Source organism: Balaenoptera acutorostrata, chromosome 10 (assembly GCF_949987535.1).
Source record: "Balaenoptera acutorostrata chromosome 10, mBalAcu1.1, whole genome shotgun sequence".
Lineage (NCBI taxonomy): Eukaryota > Metazoa > Chordata > Mammalia > Artiodactyla > Balaenopteridae > Balaenoptera > Balaenoptera acutorostrata.
Window position 1 is genome coordinate 33,579,789 of NC_080073.1, and position 20,409 is coordinate 33,600,197.

Sequence of the window (20,409 nt, forward strand, 5' to 3'; positions counted from 1 at the left end):
TAGTGTGGTTGAGGTTTTTAATTCATTTATTAGCTGTTTGTATTATTCTTCTGTAAATTGTTTCTTTAAGTCATTTAAGCACTTGTTTTTGAGTTTTCTGTTTTGTTCATTGGATTGTATGGGTTATTCTGTGCTTTATATGGAAACTTTGTCAGATTTGTGGCGAAGTTTTATTTACTTTAATTTTTTTCTATAGAGAACTATTTTTACATTCTTGACCTGTGTTTCCCTTTAGGATTTCCTCATTGCCTTTATGTTTAAAAGTCATCCTCTGATTTCAAGCATAGACACTCACCTATATTAAATTTTTTAAATGTTACTTTTTATATCAATTTAACCACCTTATCTATCTTTAGATTACTTTGATTCATGTTGAGTGGTGGGGTTCTAACTATATTTTTCTAAATGATCAACTAATTATCCCAGCACCATTTATCAAGTAATTCTTTCTGTATCCACTGATCTTGCTACTGTTTTATACTAAATTCTTATATGGATGAATATCTTAATTTCTGAGCTTCTGTTTAGTTGTATCAATTTCCATTACTTGTTGAGTCAGAATTTTATTTATTGTGGCTTTATAATATTTTTAAACATCTAGTGCAGCAAATTCCACCCTACTTCTCTCTGCTTTTTATTAAGTCTCTGTTTGTTTTAATGTTCTTAGACTTTAATTTTCTATCATTCCAAGTAAACTTTAGGATCACCTTGTCAATTAAAAAGCACAGTTATTTTAATTTGAATTGTATTCAACCTATAAAATAATTTTAGAATGATTGCTATCTTTCCAATATTTTTTTTCCCATTTCGTGAACTTGATACAACTTTTATCTATTTCAGTTATCTTTTACAGTAAAGTTTTGACATTTTCCTATTATAGGCCTGTGATGTTTCTTTTTAAGGATAGCCCTAAGCATTTCTATGTATATAATTTTTAGGTTACTGTTGTGAATGCTATATTTCTCCTTTTATTTTCTAACCAGTTACTGGTACCTAGGAAATTTATTTTATTCTTGTTTATTTATTTTGAATATGGCCACCCTACAAAACTTGGTGAATTATAACTTGTTTTTGTTAAATAAGATAATTTTACAGTCAGTCCTATGTACATCAGTCTAAACTAAATCAGAATAAATAAAAATTAAGCTTTGAAGTCCTCCTGGGAGTATTTTTATCCTAGAGTAGAAATAAACCTTCCACTTTGAAAAACCTTTTACATTAGTCACTCTGTTTTACTAAGTGATACTCTAATGCCATGTCTTAGGAGTCTAAAATGTTGTCTGTGTATCCTTATTACTTCTTATAGTAATAACCTTTCTTCAGCTTAACTACCAGTCTCTACTCCTGAAGGAGTTTTGTCTTGTCATTATAAACACTGTGCAGGTTATCTTCAGGTGAGTTCTTTTCTTCCTTTAGTTCTTAATTCTAGACAAGTAATATCATTTTTTCATCAGTCTCCAATACCTTCTTTGCTGTAGCCCTAATGGTTATTGTGCCCAGAGATGGTATCCAGAAGCCTCTTATAAATTTTTAATAAATCTTTAGACTTTCTGGGTCCTAAATTTAGTGCTTCATTTAATACCATCATTGCTGCAGGGCAAATGTGTGATTTGGAGGTACTGGGCAACTTTGCTACTGGCTAAGATGCACTTGAGACCCCTCTGTTGTTCCCACACATATGAGTCCCCCCTGCCTGGTCACTATCTTTTGAAATCCCATCTCTTCTACAAATTCACCTTTTGTGGGACTCATATTTTATGTAAGGTTTTACAAGAAAAAGACCAAGCATTTTTCCAGTCTAAAGGGGAAAAAATTTTTGTTCATGTTCAGTGAACTCTTCCTGATTTATATGTCATTATAAGACTGCAATCCCAGGGACATGATAGGCTGAATTATAAATACTTTCACAGTCCTTGTCTAGGTACAGTGGTTTCTTTTTACGATTTTTTTTTAGCCAGTGTCTGAAAATTATTTGGTTCACTCATAGACTAGCTAGCTCCCCTGACACAATGGAAAATTACAACTATTTAAGAGATAATTCAGAGCATACATGTAGCATGTACAAACACACATATACACACAAACAAACATACCTCACACTGAATCTAGGCTTTCAGTACCTAAAGAATTCAAGTTATATTTGAAATAACACTTAATATTTGAAGTCACATGTTTTGTATCAGACCATCCAGATAATTACTCAGTTCTCTACATTGCTAATTTTAGGAAATTCCATAGTTAAAAGGTATTACATTAATAATTATATTTTTGTGTGAAGGGTCTTAAGAAGTGTTAAGCGTACAATTGGTTCTTTTTATTTTGTATATGTGGAACTTAAACAAATGTTCAAAATAATTTTTCTTATGTTTATTATACATATCCTATTTGTCTCATCTATGACAAGAAATTTCTTTCTGGAATGGTTGTTATAATATTCAAATTGTGAATATTCTGGATGTAGTTAGCTGGAATTGTGAAAGAATAATTTCCTTTAGCATTAAGTAATGTAAGACTCAAAGGTACATCGTTATTAGTTTCCAGACGTATTTTTTAGACTCACCTATTATATTTGGTATTAATTAATTGGATTTAAAATAAAATTTAAATTTTATATCATGTTAGAGTTCTAAAATCACCCTAAAAACTCTATTTTAAAAAGTAATATTTTGTTTATAACTCAGAATTATGTGAAGATTGGAACTTCCTGTAGCAGATTGAAATAATGTTTAGAGTAGTTTATATACCCTGTTCTGCTGTTAAGATATGAAAGGACCGTTAAAGTGTTGTTAACAGACACTAAACCCCCAAAGTGCTGCAATGGAGAATCATATTTTTAAAGTACATAAATTTAACAAATTATTGCTAAAAGCATAAGCAGCATGAAAAAAAGTCCTCAGATTCATTAGTTAGTGTTCTGCTTGCACTGTATGGTCATGACTAATCATTTGTTTATTTTGAGAGAAATGATTTTTCATTAAAATTGTTAAGGCCCATTTCAAAGAGAGAATGTTATTTAACATTATAATTGAATATTCCCTGCCTAGTTTCACATCAGGTTTCTGGACCAAAGTTAATGCTTTCCTTTCTAGGCACTTGGAATGATGAACTAACATTTTATGGAAAATAATCAATGGCTAACTTTCACACAAGGAGTGTAAATAAACTTGTGATTTGTCATATTGATACTATCAATCCTGGTATGGTTTTAATCACGTTTGCTCTTAACTTTGATTTAGATATAGTATTAATCTGTAATTTTGCCTTATTTCCTGAAATAGTTCTAAATTGTTTCATTAAAATAACCACTAGGTATTGTTGTGTACTCCTTGTCCTAAGTCATGACCAGATTTCTCTTCTGTGCTTGATTCAGGCTTTCAGAACCAGTTCACATCAAAATGCCAAGCTTGCCCACATCTGTGAGGCTCCAAACTTTGTTTTGATTGTTCCCATTTGTGGGGAAATTTCCTTACATATGGAAATGCAAGAAACATAATTGGGGGACCATCAAAATTTACTGATCTAATATGTAATACGGACATTTTTGAAATGTTCTTTTCTCAATTTTCTGTGTTTCTATAAGATGCTTGAAAGTTGCTCTAAAAGTTACCAGAAATATTTTGAAGCAGAACCAGATACCTGGATTTGTTTTTAAACTGACCTGTTTAATCAGAAAAATTAAATCTCTACATTAGGAAAAAAATGCTCATCGGTATTCCTTTGGTTTTAATGACTGGTGTACGTCTTTGAAAGTGACAATGTGCTTCACTATATTTATGATACATAAGTTCTGAAATCATTAAAAGAAAATTCACACCAATCTGCATTTTTCAAGAGCTAGATTTCTGACTAGTTAATGAAGTTGATGTGTCTTAGATGAATGGAATGGGCAATTGCTTCCTGACCTTTTGGGGGTACTAATTTAAAACCAACAGATTCATAAGGGGAAGTACTTATTGTATATTTTCAGTCTAAACCTTGAATAGGTCAGAATGCCATGGTAGGAATTTGTTCAGGTAGTGATTTATTCAAATGTATTTTTATGTTTTTGCAGTGCCTAAAGTACATTAGGCCCAAATCTGTTGTCTACTTTTGATCCCTATCAGGAACTACCAGTCCAGATTAAAGAACCCATGTTTTAATTTGAAAAGGCAAGAGTATTGCCTAAATGCAAAGAAAGTGCTTCCTTCTCGCTATTTTTAGAGGAGACTCTGGCCTTACAATTTTGAAGGAAGCATTGGCTTTGTAAGCTCAATTTCCTCCTGTTTTTCTTTAGTATAGTATCTCCCCCATGTCTGTAGATCACAGTATAACACACTCACGCTACACTAGTTAACAGTTTCAGCCGATCCTCTGAAAAGTTGTGATTCATGCTGAGTAGAGCTGGTTAAATTCTGTGGAAGACTTTTGCCTCCACTGCTTAGGTTGGATCAGGGATCACCAACCTACAGTCATGTGAAACTCTCTTCCCTTGGGTCTTCACATGGACCCTAGTGATTATCCAAAAGCAGCTGTTACTCTTCCATCTCTATATGACTCTTTCTTGCAGCTTTCTATTGACTTAAATTTTTTTAAAATGATATGTATCTACACCTTTATTTAATAACCTTTCCAAGAATTCTGGCACCAATATTGAAGGTGATTTGACATAAACTCTTTTGCCCAGAAATCAGTAGACATTGATATGGCGATAAATAGATATATTTAATTCAAAGGTGTTCTTCAGGTTGTCTATTCCTTTTAAAAGGAAGAATCATTAGCACCTACAGATTATCTAACAGACACCAGGCCAGCTGTAAACATGGCTGTGGTCTTTATTTTAATAACATGATCTAACCGTAGCATCACACACAGTGGTCAACATGGTCTAGATTCAGGATTGTTTTTTCCTAGGCTTTCTGTACCTCTAAACATCCCATGAGTCCCTTAACCATACTCACTTGGTAGGTTTAAAAGATTGCCAACCCATTGAATTTCACCCTGTGCTGAAAACTTGCCTTGGTTTATCTTCTTCTCTTCAAGTAGCTAAAATAAGGAATGTGCTTACATACCTATCACCAGCAGACTGCTTTCTCTGAAAACCTAGCAGGAGGCTTCTCTAAGGTGTATGCAGTATCTTGTCAATGAAAATTAAATAAACATATCAACTTAGCTGTATAACAAGCCCCACTGATGGGATGCATATTATAAAATAATAATCACAATAAAAACACAAATGAATAATACCTTCCCCATGTTTGTCATTTTATAGTTTTCACTGTCCTTAGAGAGGCTTATTCATTTGCCCATAGTCATAAGACACAAGGCCATAGTTAGAATCTAGGTCTTACAACTAGTAATCCTATACCCATTTATTAAAAATCGTGATAATAATAATCTTAAGAATAAAAACAACCAAAATAAACCACAGCAGCTAACTGCTAGCTCTTTGTGAATCTTTAAATCTGAGTCAAAAAAGGAATTTTCACTCATCAGAAATAAGCTACAAAACATTTATTCATTTATTTTTAGTGTTTCTAGCTGGTCATTACTTAGTTCATTAATTCTTTTTTTTAAAGATCTTAATGTCACTGGTTGGTTAGTTTGAGAAAACTGCCATGGAAAGGTTTTTAGCTGCCATAAAGTAATGGTAATATAGTATAAAAGTAGAAGAGAATTAACATGAAATTTTTGTTTTCTTTCTCATAGTAATCGAAAAGCTGTATATTTTAAATGCTTTTCTGTTATAAGAGTAATGAGTTGATTATTATTATCACAAATAGAAGTAGTTATATGGAGTATTTTGTTTTAAAATAGAATACCTGCTCTACATTTTTTGATGGGAGATTAGCAAATTAATATTCGTTACTTCAATTTAAAATAAAATTATTAGATGAATAAACTCCTAAAGGAATATTAGCTCAAGATTCTCTTTCAGATTATTTTAATTATACTGAAAAAGCTCACTAATTCTATTCTATTCTATTATAATGAAACTCAGTGTACGCACTAAATAAATAAAAATAAATATTTTCTGAGAAATTTGGATGACAGGCTGCCTGGTACTGTGTTGAACTGATATATTTTTTCCAAGTTCTTTTGCGTAGTTGAGTTTATTTCTTGAATAAGGAAATCTTAGATTAAAGAATGTGAAAGCAAATTATTCCCCATCTATCCTCATGCTTAAATAATATGTTACACGCAAAAATATCCTAAAAATAATTAGTGTGTCATAAATAAGAAATTTATTTTTATTTATACTAATTTTTGAATTTTTTCTACTAAATTATTGCAAAGACTGTCAACCTCCTAACAGTAGTATTAGTGTTAATTTTTCTAACCATGCATGATTCATTTGACCCCACAGTAGTTGTAGCTTGCTTGCCTTGTTTTTTCCCTGAAATTTTTTTTAAAAAGTGTATAAAAACACAATGGACATCTGCTCTATGTAGAAGACAGCAGGATAATTTAAGTCCTAATAAATTGTTAACATTTTATTAGTTCACACATGGATTTTGGAGATATATACATTTATGACCTCTCTGAACTTTCTATGTTGAATGTGCACTGTTGTTAAACTACTTGTTTTTTCCCTGCCTGCTCTTTGAAGAAGTCAATTAGGAATAATGGGAAACAAGGGGTAGGCAAAACATTGCAGTGCAGTGTTATTTCCATCTGTCTGGGAATATTTCAGCCAAAAGTTTATTTTGGGAAAAAAAAAAAAGCCATAACGCACTGTCACACACACAAAACCACAAATACTTTGGCTGCAAATTATTCTGCAGTGTTGTTGCTGTGTTGTTGCCTGTGTGTGTTCTCCTGTGTAAAGCTGCCCCCCACCCCCATGCATGTGTTTGCAGATTCTCGTCTGTGTGCTTGCTCATGAATTAGCTCATCCTCCTCCCGGTTCAGGTTTATTTAATCAAAAGAACAAGAATTTATGGGTATGACTGTTAGCTGGAAAACGCTTCTGCTTTTTCAAGGCTTTGTTTCATTCTGCATCTTCTGCTGAAATTTCTCAGTGGGATGAAGTGTTCAACGATCAGTCAGCCAGTCTCTTATATGTTACCTGGCTTTACATATACCCTTGATGGTTCCTGGAAAAATAATTTAATATTGTTTTTTCTCAGTTTCTCTGTATTGGAAAAGGAAGCTGTTGGTATGAGTCACTTACGTAACTGTGAGGAGTTGAACTGTCTTAGTTCTGTTTGCCAAAACACCAGAAATAAACACATCACTGTCTCTACCTCCACCAAGCCCCCGTTTCTTGTGGGGAGAATAAAGCAAAAAGTAGCATCATTTAATGAGATAAAATATTAACAATAAAAGAAACTCCCTTAAAAATCAAGATAGTTCTAAGGTAGCTGAAATTTGTGATTTTTCTATTTTGCCTTTTAACTGACAGTATACCCATAATTCTTGATAGTTATTATTTTTTTTCTCCAAAGTTAATTTCTGGGCCATTGGTGACTGCACTATCTATTGTTGTTCTAAATTGTTATCTTAACTACATTCTTTAAAAATATAATGTTGAAGGCTCATAATATTGAAGATGACTCCAGGATGAACCCAGAATTTGCAGACCGAATAAAACAGCTTGATAAAGAGGCATCTTATTACCGTGATGAGTGTGGCAAGGCCCAAGCAGAAGTCGACCGGTTGCTGGAGATCCTCAAGGAGGTGGAGAATGAAAAGAATGACAAGGACAAGAAAATTGCAGAACTCGAGAGGTAAACTTTGCATTCATGTTGTGAATTGTCAACAGTGAGTGAACATTGATTGCTTAGTTGCCCATCTCAGGTTGCAGTAAATTTGGAATGCACATTCATATTTCATGGAGGAAACAAGTTATGCATGAGGAATATGGCCTGTAGGGTTGATGTTGTGTTTCTGTGGGATACTCGGAAGTCAGCTGGCTTATCTTTTGAGGGCTTATGTACTTCTTCAGTGTTTGAGAAAATAATGGTCAACTTTCTTGAGTGATATCCATGATCTAGCATTTGTGCCAGCAAAGTGTGTAAGAGACTGAAGCTTTGACTACCTGAAAAAAAAAAAACCACTTAAAAAGTCTTAGTATTAGTTTGATGGTAATCTGATTTTTGTTCAGTGTGGCCCATTTTAGAAATTACGTCAAGTTGTTTTTTTTTTTTTCTGATAGGCAAACAAATTAAAATCCTTAAGGGCTTCATTTTAATTTTAAAGTGTGGAAATATTCTACCAGCCTACTGGTTCTTAAAAATACCGTTAATTTTAGATGTATCTACATGGTTATTTTGGAATGATACTTTAGGACCAAATTTTTTCTTAAAAAGATAGTGTGAAATCACAGTGAAGTTATGATCATATTTTTCTTATTGCTGAGAAAATTGAGACCCTGAAGGGTTGAACGACCTTCTGAAGATTGGTCCTGTGGTCAGAAAGAGACAAAACTGTAGTGTAGGTTTCTTGACTCCTAGTCCTCTTCTCTGAGAAGAAGGGAGCCATAGTGAGGATGCCCTAGATAATATTACTAATAGTAATTTTGATTCATAATAGATTATATATATTTTATGCTCACAGTGTAACAGGTACTCTGCTAAGCACTTGACCTGCAAGTACTGTATACCATTTAATTCTACCCACAGCACAGAAAGTCTCATTATCATCATTTTATAGATGAGAAAACTATGACTTATACAGATTAAGTAGCTTCCTCAAGATTGCAGAGTTTATAAGAATCAAAGTCAGGATTTGAACCCAGGTCTGACAAATGAGTGACTGAGAACAATCCCATCCAACAATGGGCCAGAAAGAAGGAGCTAGTCCAGTAGCACTCAGTGGTCACGTAGCTGGCAGAGAGGCATCGCTGCTGGGCCACAGGAGATCTGCCTCATCTTTATTAGCTTTCATGAGAGAAAGTGATGTGCCCCACATTTAGAAGGCATTTTTCTGCACTAAACCAGCCCTTCAGAACTGTAATTGAAAATCAGGATCAGCTACTATAAATATTTGCATAAAATAGCATAATTGTCTAGTTGGACAAACAGGTCTTAGCTGAACGCTATTGCCATTAAATCATCAAGAATATTCACGTTTTTATTTCCGCAATATGGAATGCATTAAAACAACAGTGATTTTACAGGCATTTATCTTTATGTACTTTCTGCACATTTTCTTTATCTCTGCCTTTGCCTCCCCTTAAAGCTGATGCCTCCCAGGCACTGTAATTCATAAAACGTGTGGTGGGACTTGACTCTGTCCCAGTTCTCTGCCTGCCTGTGTCTTGCGTCCAGCAGCAGAGCATAGTCTGGGAAATGTCTGAGCCCCAGTCCCAGCCCAGACCCAGAAAGGGGTGGGAGTGGAGATCAAGAGGGGAAGTTTCTTGGGAAAAGGAGAGCTCAGCCTTGACCTGTCTTTCTGAAGCATTATCTGCTGGGCTACATGTGTATTCTGACCAAAGCATCTTCCTCGAGTTGTCAGGCAACCCTTTTCAAATTGGGCAGTATCTCCATTTGCTGGCTTAAACTACAAAATTCATACCTCATAATGTTGGGAACTAAAGATTTCTTAGCAATGTGACATATAGCTCCATTTTGGAGTCATGGAGGAGTGTTTGCAATTAAGTTTGTGATTTTGAAAACCAAAAAATTGAACTCGAAGTAAATTTGTGGTCTCTGGTCTGTAATGTGACCTACCAGAGTCAGTAGACCTTTTTTTAAAAGCAGCTAGTGTTCTAAAATATTCCAGAACTTCAGTCATGTGTGAGAAAAGGTACGGGGTTAGGGATAACTCAAACTACACTGACACTTGCCTACTTCTCTCTCAGAGGGCAATTTGTGTTTGCTTTCTATTCCGTTAATAGTCCCATTTTTTATTTTCTCCACAATATATACATTCTAAATAGCACATGCCTGGCACTTACATGGATGCATTTACCTCTTAAATTCTACATGAATGATGTTTTTCATCAGCCATTAAAGATTCTGCTTTTCAAAGTGCATGTTGCTCCAGTGTGGTCCCTATGTGCAGTTCTGCCTATAAACCCTTGCACTTGATGCTGATGGCTCAGCAGGGAGCTTCTGCCTTGGACTGCAGGCTGCTCTGGGGGAATTTGACACAATGTGGTCAGGGGACCTTGAGCAAACCCCTGAGAGCTGGTCCAAATCAGGCTGAAGTCATTATGAGATCACCAATGCTAGATATCTTGTATGTGCACAATCAAGTAGCTAGAGGCAACATTAGAGGCAATGAAATATGTAGTCTTTCTGTGTCAGTGCTCATCAAGGTCTCTGATTTTTATTTAGAGTTTCAGACTTAATCCTTTAGTGCCTTAGGGGAAGGAGAGAGGTTAACAGAGTCTGTCAAACAAGGCTTGCTGCCACTGGATTTCTGGCATCTCACCCATGGGAAGGAATCAGTCAGGTGACCTTTCATGTAATTATCTTAAATATATTAGGGGCTTTGTCAGCATTTGTCTGGAGGGCAGGGAATGCCCAAATTGAGCCCTCAATCACATCCCTCCCCACTGTGAAGAAGAGAGTGGGTCCCTCAGGGGGTTTTACTCCTAAAACATAAAATCAGAATAGAAAACAAGGTAGCAGTGTGCCCTGGGATAATCCGGTCAGTGCTGGAGCTCCAGGCTGAGAGGCAGCCCTGACCCTATGTAGTGGGGAGCGAGGTGTCAAACTCCATCAGGTGGATGCTGTGACAGTTCACATCTTTGGCTACGAATGAAATACTTTGGATAAAAAAGCAAGTGTATGTGTCAGAATCTCTCCAGTTCTACCAATGTGCCTACAGACAAGACTGAATGAATTGAAATGAAGTGTTCTCTGTGCCACTAAACTGGGGTCTGAAGGAGGTGTGTTCACCATTTGGGCTCATCTCTAATACTGGAGATTGCAAGCAGAACCAGAGGAAATGAGGAGCCCCTGAAGAACCTTCGTGAGATGTGTCCAAAAGACCTGGGCACACAGTTGGGACTCACTGTGTGCCTGACAGAATCTTGGTGCTCCAGCTGGGTGTCACGCCTGAGTCTCTAAGGTAGGAGAGCTGAGTTCAGGACATTGGTCCACCAGAGACCTCCCGGCGCCAGGTAATATCAAACGGCAAAAGCTCCACAGAGATCTCCATCTCAATGCTAAGACCCAGCTCCACTCAATGACCAGCAAGCTACAGTGCTGGACACCCTATGCCAAACAACTAGCAAGACAGGAACACAACCCCACCCATTAGCGGAGAGGCTGCCTAAAATAATAAGTTCACAGACACCCCAAAACACACCACCGGACGTGGTCCTGCCCACCAGAAAGACAAGATCCAGCCTCATCCACCAGAGCACAGGCACCAGTCCCCTCCACCAGGAAGCCTACGCAACCCACTGAACCAACCTTACCCACTGGGGGCAGACACCAAAAACAACAGAAACTACCAACCTGCAGCCTGCAGAAAGGAGACCCCAAACACAGTAAGTTAAGCAAAATGAGAAGACAGAGAAATACACAGCAGATGCAGGCGCAAGGTAAAAACCCACCAGACCAAACAAATGAAGAGGAAACAGGCAGTCTACCTGAAAAACAATTCAGAGTATTGATAGTAAAGATGATCCAAAATCTTGGAAAGAGCATGGAGAAAATACAAGAAATGTTTAACAAGGACCTAGAAGAACTAAAGAGCAAACAAACAATGATGAACACCACAATAAGTGAAATGAAAAATTCTCTAGAAGGAATCAATAGCAGAATAAGTGAGGCAGAAGAACGGATAAGTGACCTGGAAGATAAAATAGTGGAAATAATTACTGCAGAGCACAATAAAGAAAAAAGAATGAAAAGGATTGAGGACAGCCTCAAAGACTTCTGGGACAACATTAAATGCACCAACATTCAAATTATAGGGGTCCCAGAAGGAGAAGAGAAAAAGAAAGGGACTGAGAAAATATTTGAAGAGATTATAGTTGAAAACTTCCCTAATATGGGAAAGGAAATAGTCAAGTTCAGGAAGCGCAGAGAGTCCCAAACAGGATAAATCCAAGAAAAAACACACCAAGACACACATTAATCAAACTAACAAAAATTAAATACAAAGAAAAACTATTAAAAGCAGCAAGGGAAAAGCAACAAATAACATACAAGGGAATCCCCATAAGGTTAACAGCTGATCTTTCAGCAGAAACGCTGCAAGCCAGAAGGGAGTGGCAGGACATATTTAAAGTGATGAAAGGGAAAAACCTACAACCAAGATTACTCTACCCAGCAAGGAACTCATTCAGATTCGATGGAGAAATTAAAACCTTTACAGACAAACAAAACCTAAGAGAATTCAGCACCACTAAACCAGCTTTACAAGAAATCCTAAAGAAACTTCTCTAGGTAGGAAACACAAGAGAAGGAAAAGACCTACAATAACGAACCCAAAACAATTAAGAAAATGGTAATAGGAACTCACATATCGATAACTACCTTAAATGTAAATGGATTAAATGCTCCAACCAAAAGACATAGACTGGCTGAATAGATACAAAAACAAGACCCATATATATGCTGTCTACAAGAGACCCACTTCAGACCTAGGGACACATACAGACTGAAAGTGAGGGGATGGAAAAAGATATTCCATGCAAATGGAAATCAAAAGAAAGCTGGAGTAGCAATTCTCATATCAGACAAAATAGACTTTAAAATAAAGACTATTACAAGAGACAAAGAAGGACACTACATAATTATCAAGGGATAAATCCAAGAAGATATAACAATTGTAAGTATTTATGCATCCAACATAGGAGCACCTCAAAACTTAATGCAAATGCTAACAGCCATAAAAGGGGAAATCGACAGTAACACAATCCTAGTAGGGGACTTTAACACCCCACTTTCGCCAATGGACAGATCATCCAAAATGAAGATAAGGAAACACAAGCTTTAAATGATACATTAAACAAGATGGACTTAATTGATATTTATAGGACATTCCATCCAAAAACAACAGAATACACTTTCTTCGTAAGGGCTCATGGAACATTCTCCAGGATAGATCATATCTTGGGCCACAAATCAAGCCTTGGTAAGTTTAAGAAAATTGAAATCGTATCAAGTATCTTTTCCGACCACAATGCTCTGAGACTAGATATCAATTACAGGAAACAAACGGTAAAATATACCGACACATGGAGGTAAACAATATGCTACTAAATAACCAAACGATCACTGAAGAAATCAAAGAGGAAATCAAAAAATACCTAGAAACAAATGACAATGAAAACACGATGGCCCAAAACCTATGGGATGCAGCAAAAGCAGTTCTAAGAGGGAAGTTTATAACAATACAATCCTACCTCAAGAAACAAGAAAAATCTGAAATAAACAACCCAACCTTACACTTAAAGCAATTAGAGAAAGAAGAACAAGAAAACCCCAAAGTTAGCAGAAGGAAAGAAATCATAAAGATCAGATCAGAAATAAATGAAAAAGAAATGAAGGAAACAATAGCAAAGATAAAAAACTAAAAGCTAGTTCTTTGAGAAGATAAACAAAATTGATAAACTATTAGCCAGACTCATCAAGAAAAAAAAGGGAACACTCAAATCAATAGAATTAGAAATGAAAAAGGAGAAGTAACAACTGACACTGCAGAAATACAAAGGATCATGAGAGATTGCTACAAGCAACTCTATGCCAATAAAATGGACAACCTGGAAGAAATGGACAAATTCTTAGAAAAGCACAACCTTCCGAGTCTGAACCAGGAATAAATAGAAAATATCAACAGACAAGTCACAAGCACTGAAATTGAGACTGTTATTTAAAATCTTCCAACAAACAAAAGCCCAGGACCAGACGGCTTCACAGGAGAATTCTGTCAAACATTTAGAGAAGAGATAACACCCATCCTTCTCAAATGCTTCCAAAATATAGCAGAGGGAGGAACACTCCCAAACTCATTCTACGAGGCCACCATCACCCTGATACCAAAACCAGACAAATATGTCACAAAGAAAGAAAACTACAGGCCAATATCACTGATGAACATAGATGCAAAAATCCTCAACCAAATACTAGCATACAGAATCCAACAGCACATTAAAAGGATCATACACCATGATCAACTGGGGTTTACCCCAGGAATGCAAGGATTCTTCAATACACGCAAATCAATCAATGTGATACACCATATTAACCAATTGAAGGAGGAAAACCATATGATCATCTCAATAGATGCAGAAAAAGCTTTTGACAAATTCAACACCCATTTATGATAAAAACTCTCCAGAAAGTAGGTGTAGAAGGAACTTACCTCAACATAATGAAGGCCATATATGACAAACCCACAGCCAACATCGTTCTCAATGGTGAAAAACTGAAACTATTTCCTCTAAGATCAGGAACAAGACAAGGTTGCCCACTCTCACCACTATTATTCAACATACTTTTGGAAGTTTATCCACAGCAGTCAGAGAAGAAAAAGAAATAAAAGGAATCCCAATCGGAAAAGAAGAAGTAAAGCTGTCACTGTTTGTGGATGACATGATGCTATACATAAAGAATCCCAGAGATGCTACCAGAAAACTACTAGAGCTAATCAATGAATTTGGTAAAGTAGCAGGATATAAAATTAATGCACAGAAATCTCTTGCATTCCTATACAGTAACGATGAAACGTCTGAAAGAGAAATTAAGGAAACACTCTCATTTACCACTGCAACAAAAAGAATAAAATACCTAGGAATAAACCTACTTAAGGAGACAAAAGACCTGTATGCAGAAAACTATAAGACACTGATGAAAGAAATTAAAGATGATACAAACAGATGGAGAGATATACCATGTTCTTGGATTGGAAGAATCAACATTGTGAAAAGGACTATACTACCCAAAGCAATCTACAGATTCAATGCAATCCCTATCAAACTACCAATGGCATTTTCCACAGAACTAGAACAAAAAATTTCACAGTTTGTATGGAAACACAAAAGACCCCAAATACCCAAAGCAATCTTGAGAAAGAAAAACGGAGCTGTAGGAATTAGACTCCCAGACTTCAGACTATACTACAAAGTAATCAAGACAGTGTGGTACTGGCACAAAAACAGAAATATAGATCAATGGGAAAGGATAGGAAGCCCAGAGATAAACCCATGCACCTATGGTCACCTTATTTTTGATAAAGGAGGCAAGAAGATACAATGGAGAAAAGACAGACCCTTCAGTAATTGGTGCTGGGAAAACTGGACAGCTACATGTAAAAGAATGAAATTAGAACACTCCCTAACACCATGCACAAAAATAAACTCCAAATGGATTAAAGACCTAAATGTAAGAACAGACACTATAAAACTCTTAGAGCAAAACATAGGCAGAACACTCTATGACATAAATCACAGCAAAATCCTTTTTGACCCACCTCCTAGAGAAATGGAAATAAAAACAAAAATAAACAAATGGGACCTAATGACACTTAAAAGCTTTTGCAAAACAAAGGAAACTACAAACAAGATGAAAAGGCAACCCTCAGAATGGGAGAAAATCTTTGCAAATGAATCAATGGACAGAGGATTAATCTCCAAAATATATAAAGAGCTCATGCAGCTCAATATTAAAAAAACAAACAACCCAATCCAAAAATGGGCAGAAGACCTAAATAGACATTTCTCCAAAGAAGATATACAGATTGCCAACAAACACGTGAAAGGATGCTCAACATCACTAATTATTAGAGAAATGCAAATCAAAACTACAATGAGGTATCACCTCACACCAGTTAGAATGGGCATCATCAGAAAATCTACAAACAACAAATGCTGGAGAGGGTGTGGAGAAAAGGGAACCCTCTTGCACTGTTGGTAGGAATGTAAATTGATACAGCCACTATGGAGAACAGTATGGAGGTTCCTTCAAAAACTAAAAATAGAACTACCATACGACCCAGCAATCCCACTACTGGGCATATACCCTGAGAAAACCATAATTCAAAAAGAGTCTTGTACCAAAATGTTCATTGCAGCTCTATTTACAGTAGCCAGAACATGGAAGCAACCAAAGTGTCCATCAACAGATGAATGGATTAAGAAGATGTGGCACATATATACAATGGAATATTAGTCAGCCATAAAAAGGAACAAAACTGAGTTATTTGTAGTGAGGTGGATGGACCTAGAGACTGTTATACAGAGTGAAGTAAGTCAGAAGGAGAAAAACAAATACTGTATGCTAACACATATATATGGAATCTAAAAAAGACAAAAAACAAATAAATGGTTCTGAAGAACCTAGGGGCTGGACAGGAATAAAGACACAGACGTAGAAAATGGACTTGAGGACATGGGGAGGGGGAAAGGGAAGCTGGGACGAAGTGAGAGAGTGGCATGGACATATATACACTACCAAATGTAAAATAGATAGCTAGTGGGAAGCAGCCGCATAGCACAGAGAGATCAGCTCTGTGCTTTGTGACCACCCAGAGGGGTGGGATAGGGAGGGTGGGAGGGAGACGCAAGAGAGAGGAGATATGGGATATATGTATACATATAGGTGATTTACTTTGTTATACAGCAGAAACTTAACACACCACTGTAAAGCAATTATACTCCAATAAAGATGTTAAAAAAAAAAAAAGAAAACAAGGTAGCATTTAATTATCTGGATCAGGACTAATGCTACCAGACAATTGGACAATGAGAAATCATTTTAGATGCCTAAAAGCACCTTATCTAAGGTTGAGAAACAGACTATTATTTTTCCCTCCGGATTTGCTCAATAACGTGCTGACATAATTTCTTTGCTGCCTTTCAGAACTCTTTTCACAAAATCTAAACTTAAGCTTTCATTTTTAAAAAATTATGATAATGTGATCTAGAAGTCTGATGGTACATGGAGAAAACTTGATACCAGTTGTATTTGTTTTGATATAAACTCTTGTTGCTAAGTAATTCCCATTTATGTTTGTAAATGTATTTGAAGGAATTTCTTTAAAACAAGTGACAGATGGTTTTATACCATCCCTAGTAGCTTTTTGGGGAAGGTCATGGATATCATAGATGCCTTTGAGTTGGCAAGGGAAAGTAGGGACCCTTGGAAAAGGCAACTAAGTCTTAAATGTTTGCTTGCTGTTTCAGTTTAGGATTCCCTAAAGGTTGACCATGGACCTCAGTTTGGCTTACCTCTGCTCCAGACAGATTTCAAACCGCAGCAGCATCACTAGAGTCCCCACAGAGGCCATGGCCTGACTTAACTCTTATTTTTGATCAGTTGTGCATTCGTTATCACGAAATACTCTGCAGGGGAATTTCAGACACGAGGGATTATTGGATCAATGCTTTCACCAAGTGTTTAATCTTGAATTTTCTACCTGATTTGTATCATTATAGTCAATGCTGTTTTCATCTGAAATGTTTTTGTTTAAGCTTTCTCCTGAGGATTTGTTGTGCTTTTCCTTTCTTTGCGAAATGCTTAAAACTACTTCTTAATAGTATGGGATGGTGGGGTCCCACTGAGCAGATGGCTGATGCAGTATGTGTTAATCCACTTGGTTTTTTGCAAAGGGCATTTTATAGCTTAACAAAATGAATGTCCACTATGATTTGTGTGGTAGCCTGAAGAGGATATGACTTTTAATTTTTGCTTCACATTAGAGACTTTATTCTTTTGACAAATTAGAAAGACATGCTACATATTTTTCTACAAATTAGTTATCAAGTGTTTGGATATTTTCAATGATGAAGTTTGATCTTCATTTTCACAACCAAAAAAAGTTACTCTCAGCTTTGGAAGTTAATCTGTCTTTTCTTGGGAGGCTGATAGGCAGGTGGCACCTGACCTGAAGCTGTCCTCATAGTCCTTGATCGTTGCTAGATGCAGTGCTCCGTGAGCATGTAAAATGGAAATCTTTGAACAGAAAGCTCAATTGCTCAGATCCTTTTGGTTTTTAGGGATGAAGAAAAAATATCTCATAGGATATAATCTTCCAACTTACTGGTTCTAATAAAATCTTTCTGACATAAGTGCTTACCACCAGTTCTAATACCTTAGTAATTTTCATTTCAGTTTAGTAAATAATAAAATTTTACATGCACACAGATAGGAGCTTTCTCTATAAATATTCCTCCAGAAAAGAGCAAATTGTGCCATTGGGTTGCTGGAACACACCTCTGTTTCACATCAGTGCTTGTAATTATGTGCATGAGAGCAGATACTGGTTTCTTATATGTAATAATTACTATAACAGCTTAGAGTGTATGCCCAGGCTTTTGGGGGGTAATATCAGATAGAAGTTGCTTTATTGTCTTTCATTTGGTTATGAAATCTGCTAATATAACATCTGTTGGCTGTATGTTTAAAACTAATGCATTTACTTCCTTTTATTCTCTTTTGCTATCCCTTTTCCTTTCTGCTTATCCTCCAAATTGCTGCTTTCACCCTTGCTCCAATCAGCTTGACTCTCAGGTCAGTACTTTCAGTTTTTCTTCTAACCGCCCTTCCCTCCTAAGCTCAATTTATTGCTTGCACTTGTTTAACAAATACATTTCTGAAATGGTTTTCCTCTGGCCACCACATTTTTTTTTCCGTTTCATCCCATGCCTAGGGAAGGTTTATTTTATGAGAAGGCTGTATAGGTGGGAAAAGGAAAAGAAGAAGATGAAAATAAATCATAGTTGGATTATTTGATACATTCTCTTCCTGGATTATAAAATCAGTAAGAGAAATCATTCTGAAAACTCCTGAGTACATTTCTCCTGAGCAGCTCAGAAAATTGGCTGCATGTTGATAAAACATGGAGCAGTGGAAAAAACAAAATTGCAGGATGCTAAATTTAACCTAGGAGAACAAAAGATTTGCCCATGACACAGCAACTTAAAAGCTAAATTTAATAGTGCAAATCGTTTAGAATTTTCGCTTAATAAATCACTGTGTTTTGAAAGATTTATAATACTTTCTTTTTAAAGTCACTTTTGAAAATTATCAGTGTGTTAGTAACATATTGTACACACATGTTATTTCCTGTCATTGTTTTGGTTTTAACCTTTTTAACTTCATTTTTATTAGCCATAAGACATACTTTAATTACCTAGCATATGGAACAAAATGTAAAACTAGATTCATTGTTGACTGTGTGCACCCCACTATTAAGAAGTGAAATGGACATTTTGTTTGAAAATGCATCCCAGGTTTGATTCTTCTAAGGCAGGGGGCCCAAGTCAATAATTGATTCTCCTTTAAGTCAAGCTAGACTTCTCTTTCCAATAACAACATAATAATATCTAGTGATTTCTTTATAATTCAATCAGTGAGTTTACTACAAGATGCTCATTGTGTGATCTGGGCTTACCCAGACTTAAAAAAAGATTCAAATTAAATTGGTAGCCAATATAGTTGCTCTTTTCAGAGGCAAGCTATATTATTTTCTTCTCTTTATTCAGGGTCTGCACCTCTTTATTCTGTCCACTGCTATCATCTAAGCCAGCAGTGAATAATTTCAAAACAAGGCCTCCTGCCCACACATCAATTTTGCCCCCTCCACCCACCCACCGCCTGCTCCCAGCCCGGTGGAGGGGCTCATAGTCCTTCAAATTGAAACCACTTCTCTGCTGTTCCCACATACCACACTGGGTGTCCCACAGGAACTGCCTTGAACTTCATCACGCTGAAGGAAGCCCATTCTCAATAGTTCCCAAAACAGAGATCTAAACAGAGATTAAAATCACGGCCCTACAGAACTGCTCTCACCAAAAACCTAATGACTGTTAATTCACTTTCTGGTGCCCTTATGTGCAGGAACAGACATCATAATGAGGGTGGGGAGGAGGGCCTTGGCCACATGGCATGCAAACCCTTCCTCCATGTTTTGGATTCGCTCATTTAAGAAGCTCTAAGCTTTTCTCCTTGCCTGTCTTTTTTCGTTTTCTTTCTCCTTTTGCCTTCCCTTTGCTACCCCTAATCTGCACCTGTTGATATTTAACCCTTGAGACCAGGGACCCCTTTCATTCTCACACCTCAGGCTCCCAGCCTTTAGATGCTATCCACAGTTATTCTACTGTGTCTTTTTTGTGCCAGGAACTGTGTTGTTCAGTATTTAGTTTTTTCCTGTTGTGTAGTGAATGAATGTGATCTTAGACTGTCAGAAGATGGGCTGCAGGGTTAGGGTTTGGAGAGTTTGTGGGTAATAAAGGGTTCTCTGGACAAGGGTGTGCTGATTGGGTTTGATAAAATGTTCAGGCCAAGTCTAATTGGGAGAACTATAGTGGTCAAAAGAAGATTCAAACCATTTCAATATCGTTTAACCTCTTGCCTCAGATGAACATGGTGGAGAAAATGTACAATCATTGCAAACCGTGTCTAGTTATACTTTCAGTGTAGGAAGAATTGGGCAGCCCTGCTCTTCTGGAAACAAGTCTGTGGAGTCCTAGAACCCTTCTGAGCTTTGACAAGTTTTCAGAGCTAACTATGCTTTTTGTCCAACCAC

The 20,409-nt window shown here is 36.4% G+C and overlaps 1 protein-coding gene across 4 annotated transcripts in view; it reads left to right on the forward strand.

Annotated features, from left to right (window-relative positions):
• ERC2 (ELKS/RAB6-interacting/CAST family member 2) overlaps positions 1–20,409 on the forward strand; it is a 974,163-nt gene that overhangs the window by 450,503 nt on the left and 503,251 nt on the right. For all 4 annotated transcript variants that reach the window (XM_057555674.1, XM_057555676.1, XM_057555675.1 and 1 more), the window contains one exon: positions 7,513–7,706. In XM_057555674.1, the coding sequence (XP_057411657.1) occupies positions 7,513–7,706 (194 nt within the window). The remainder of the gene's footprint in view (positions 1–7,512; positions 7,707–20,409) is intronic.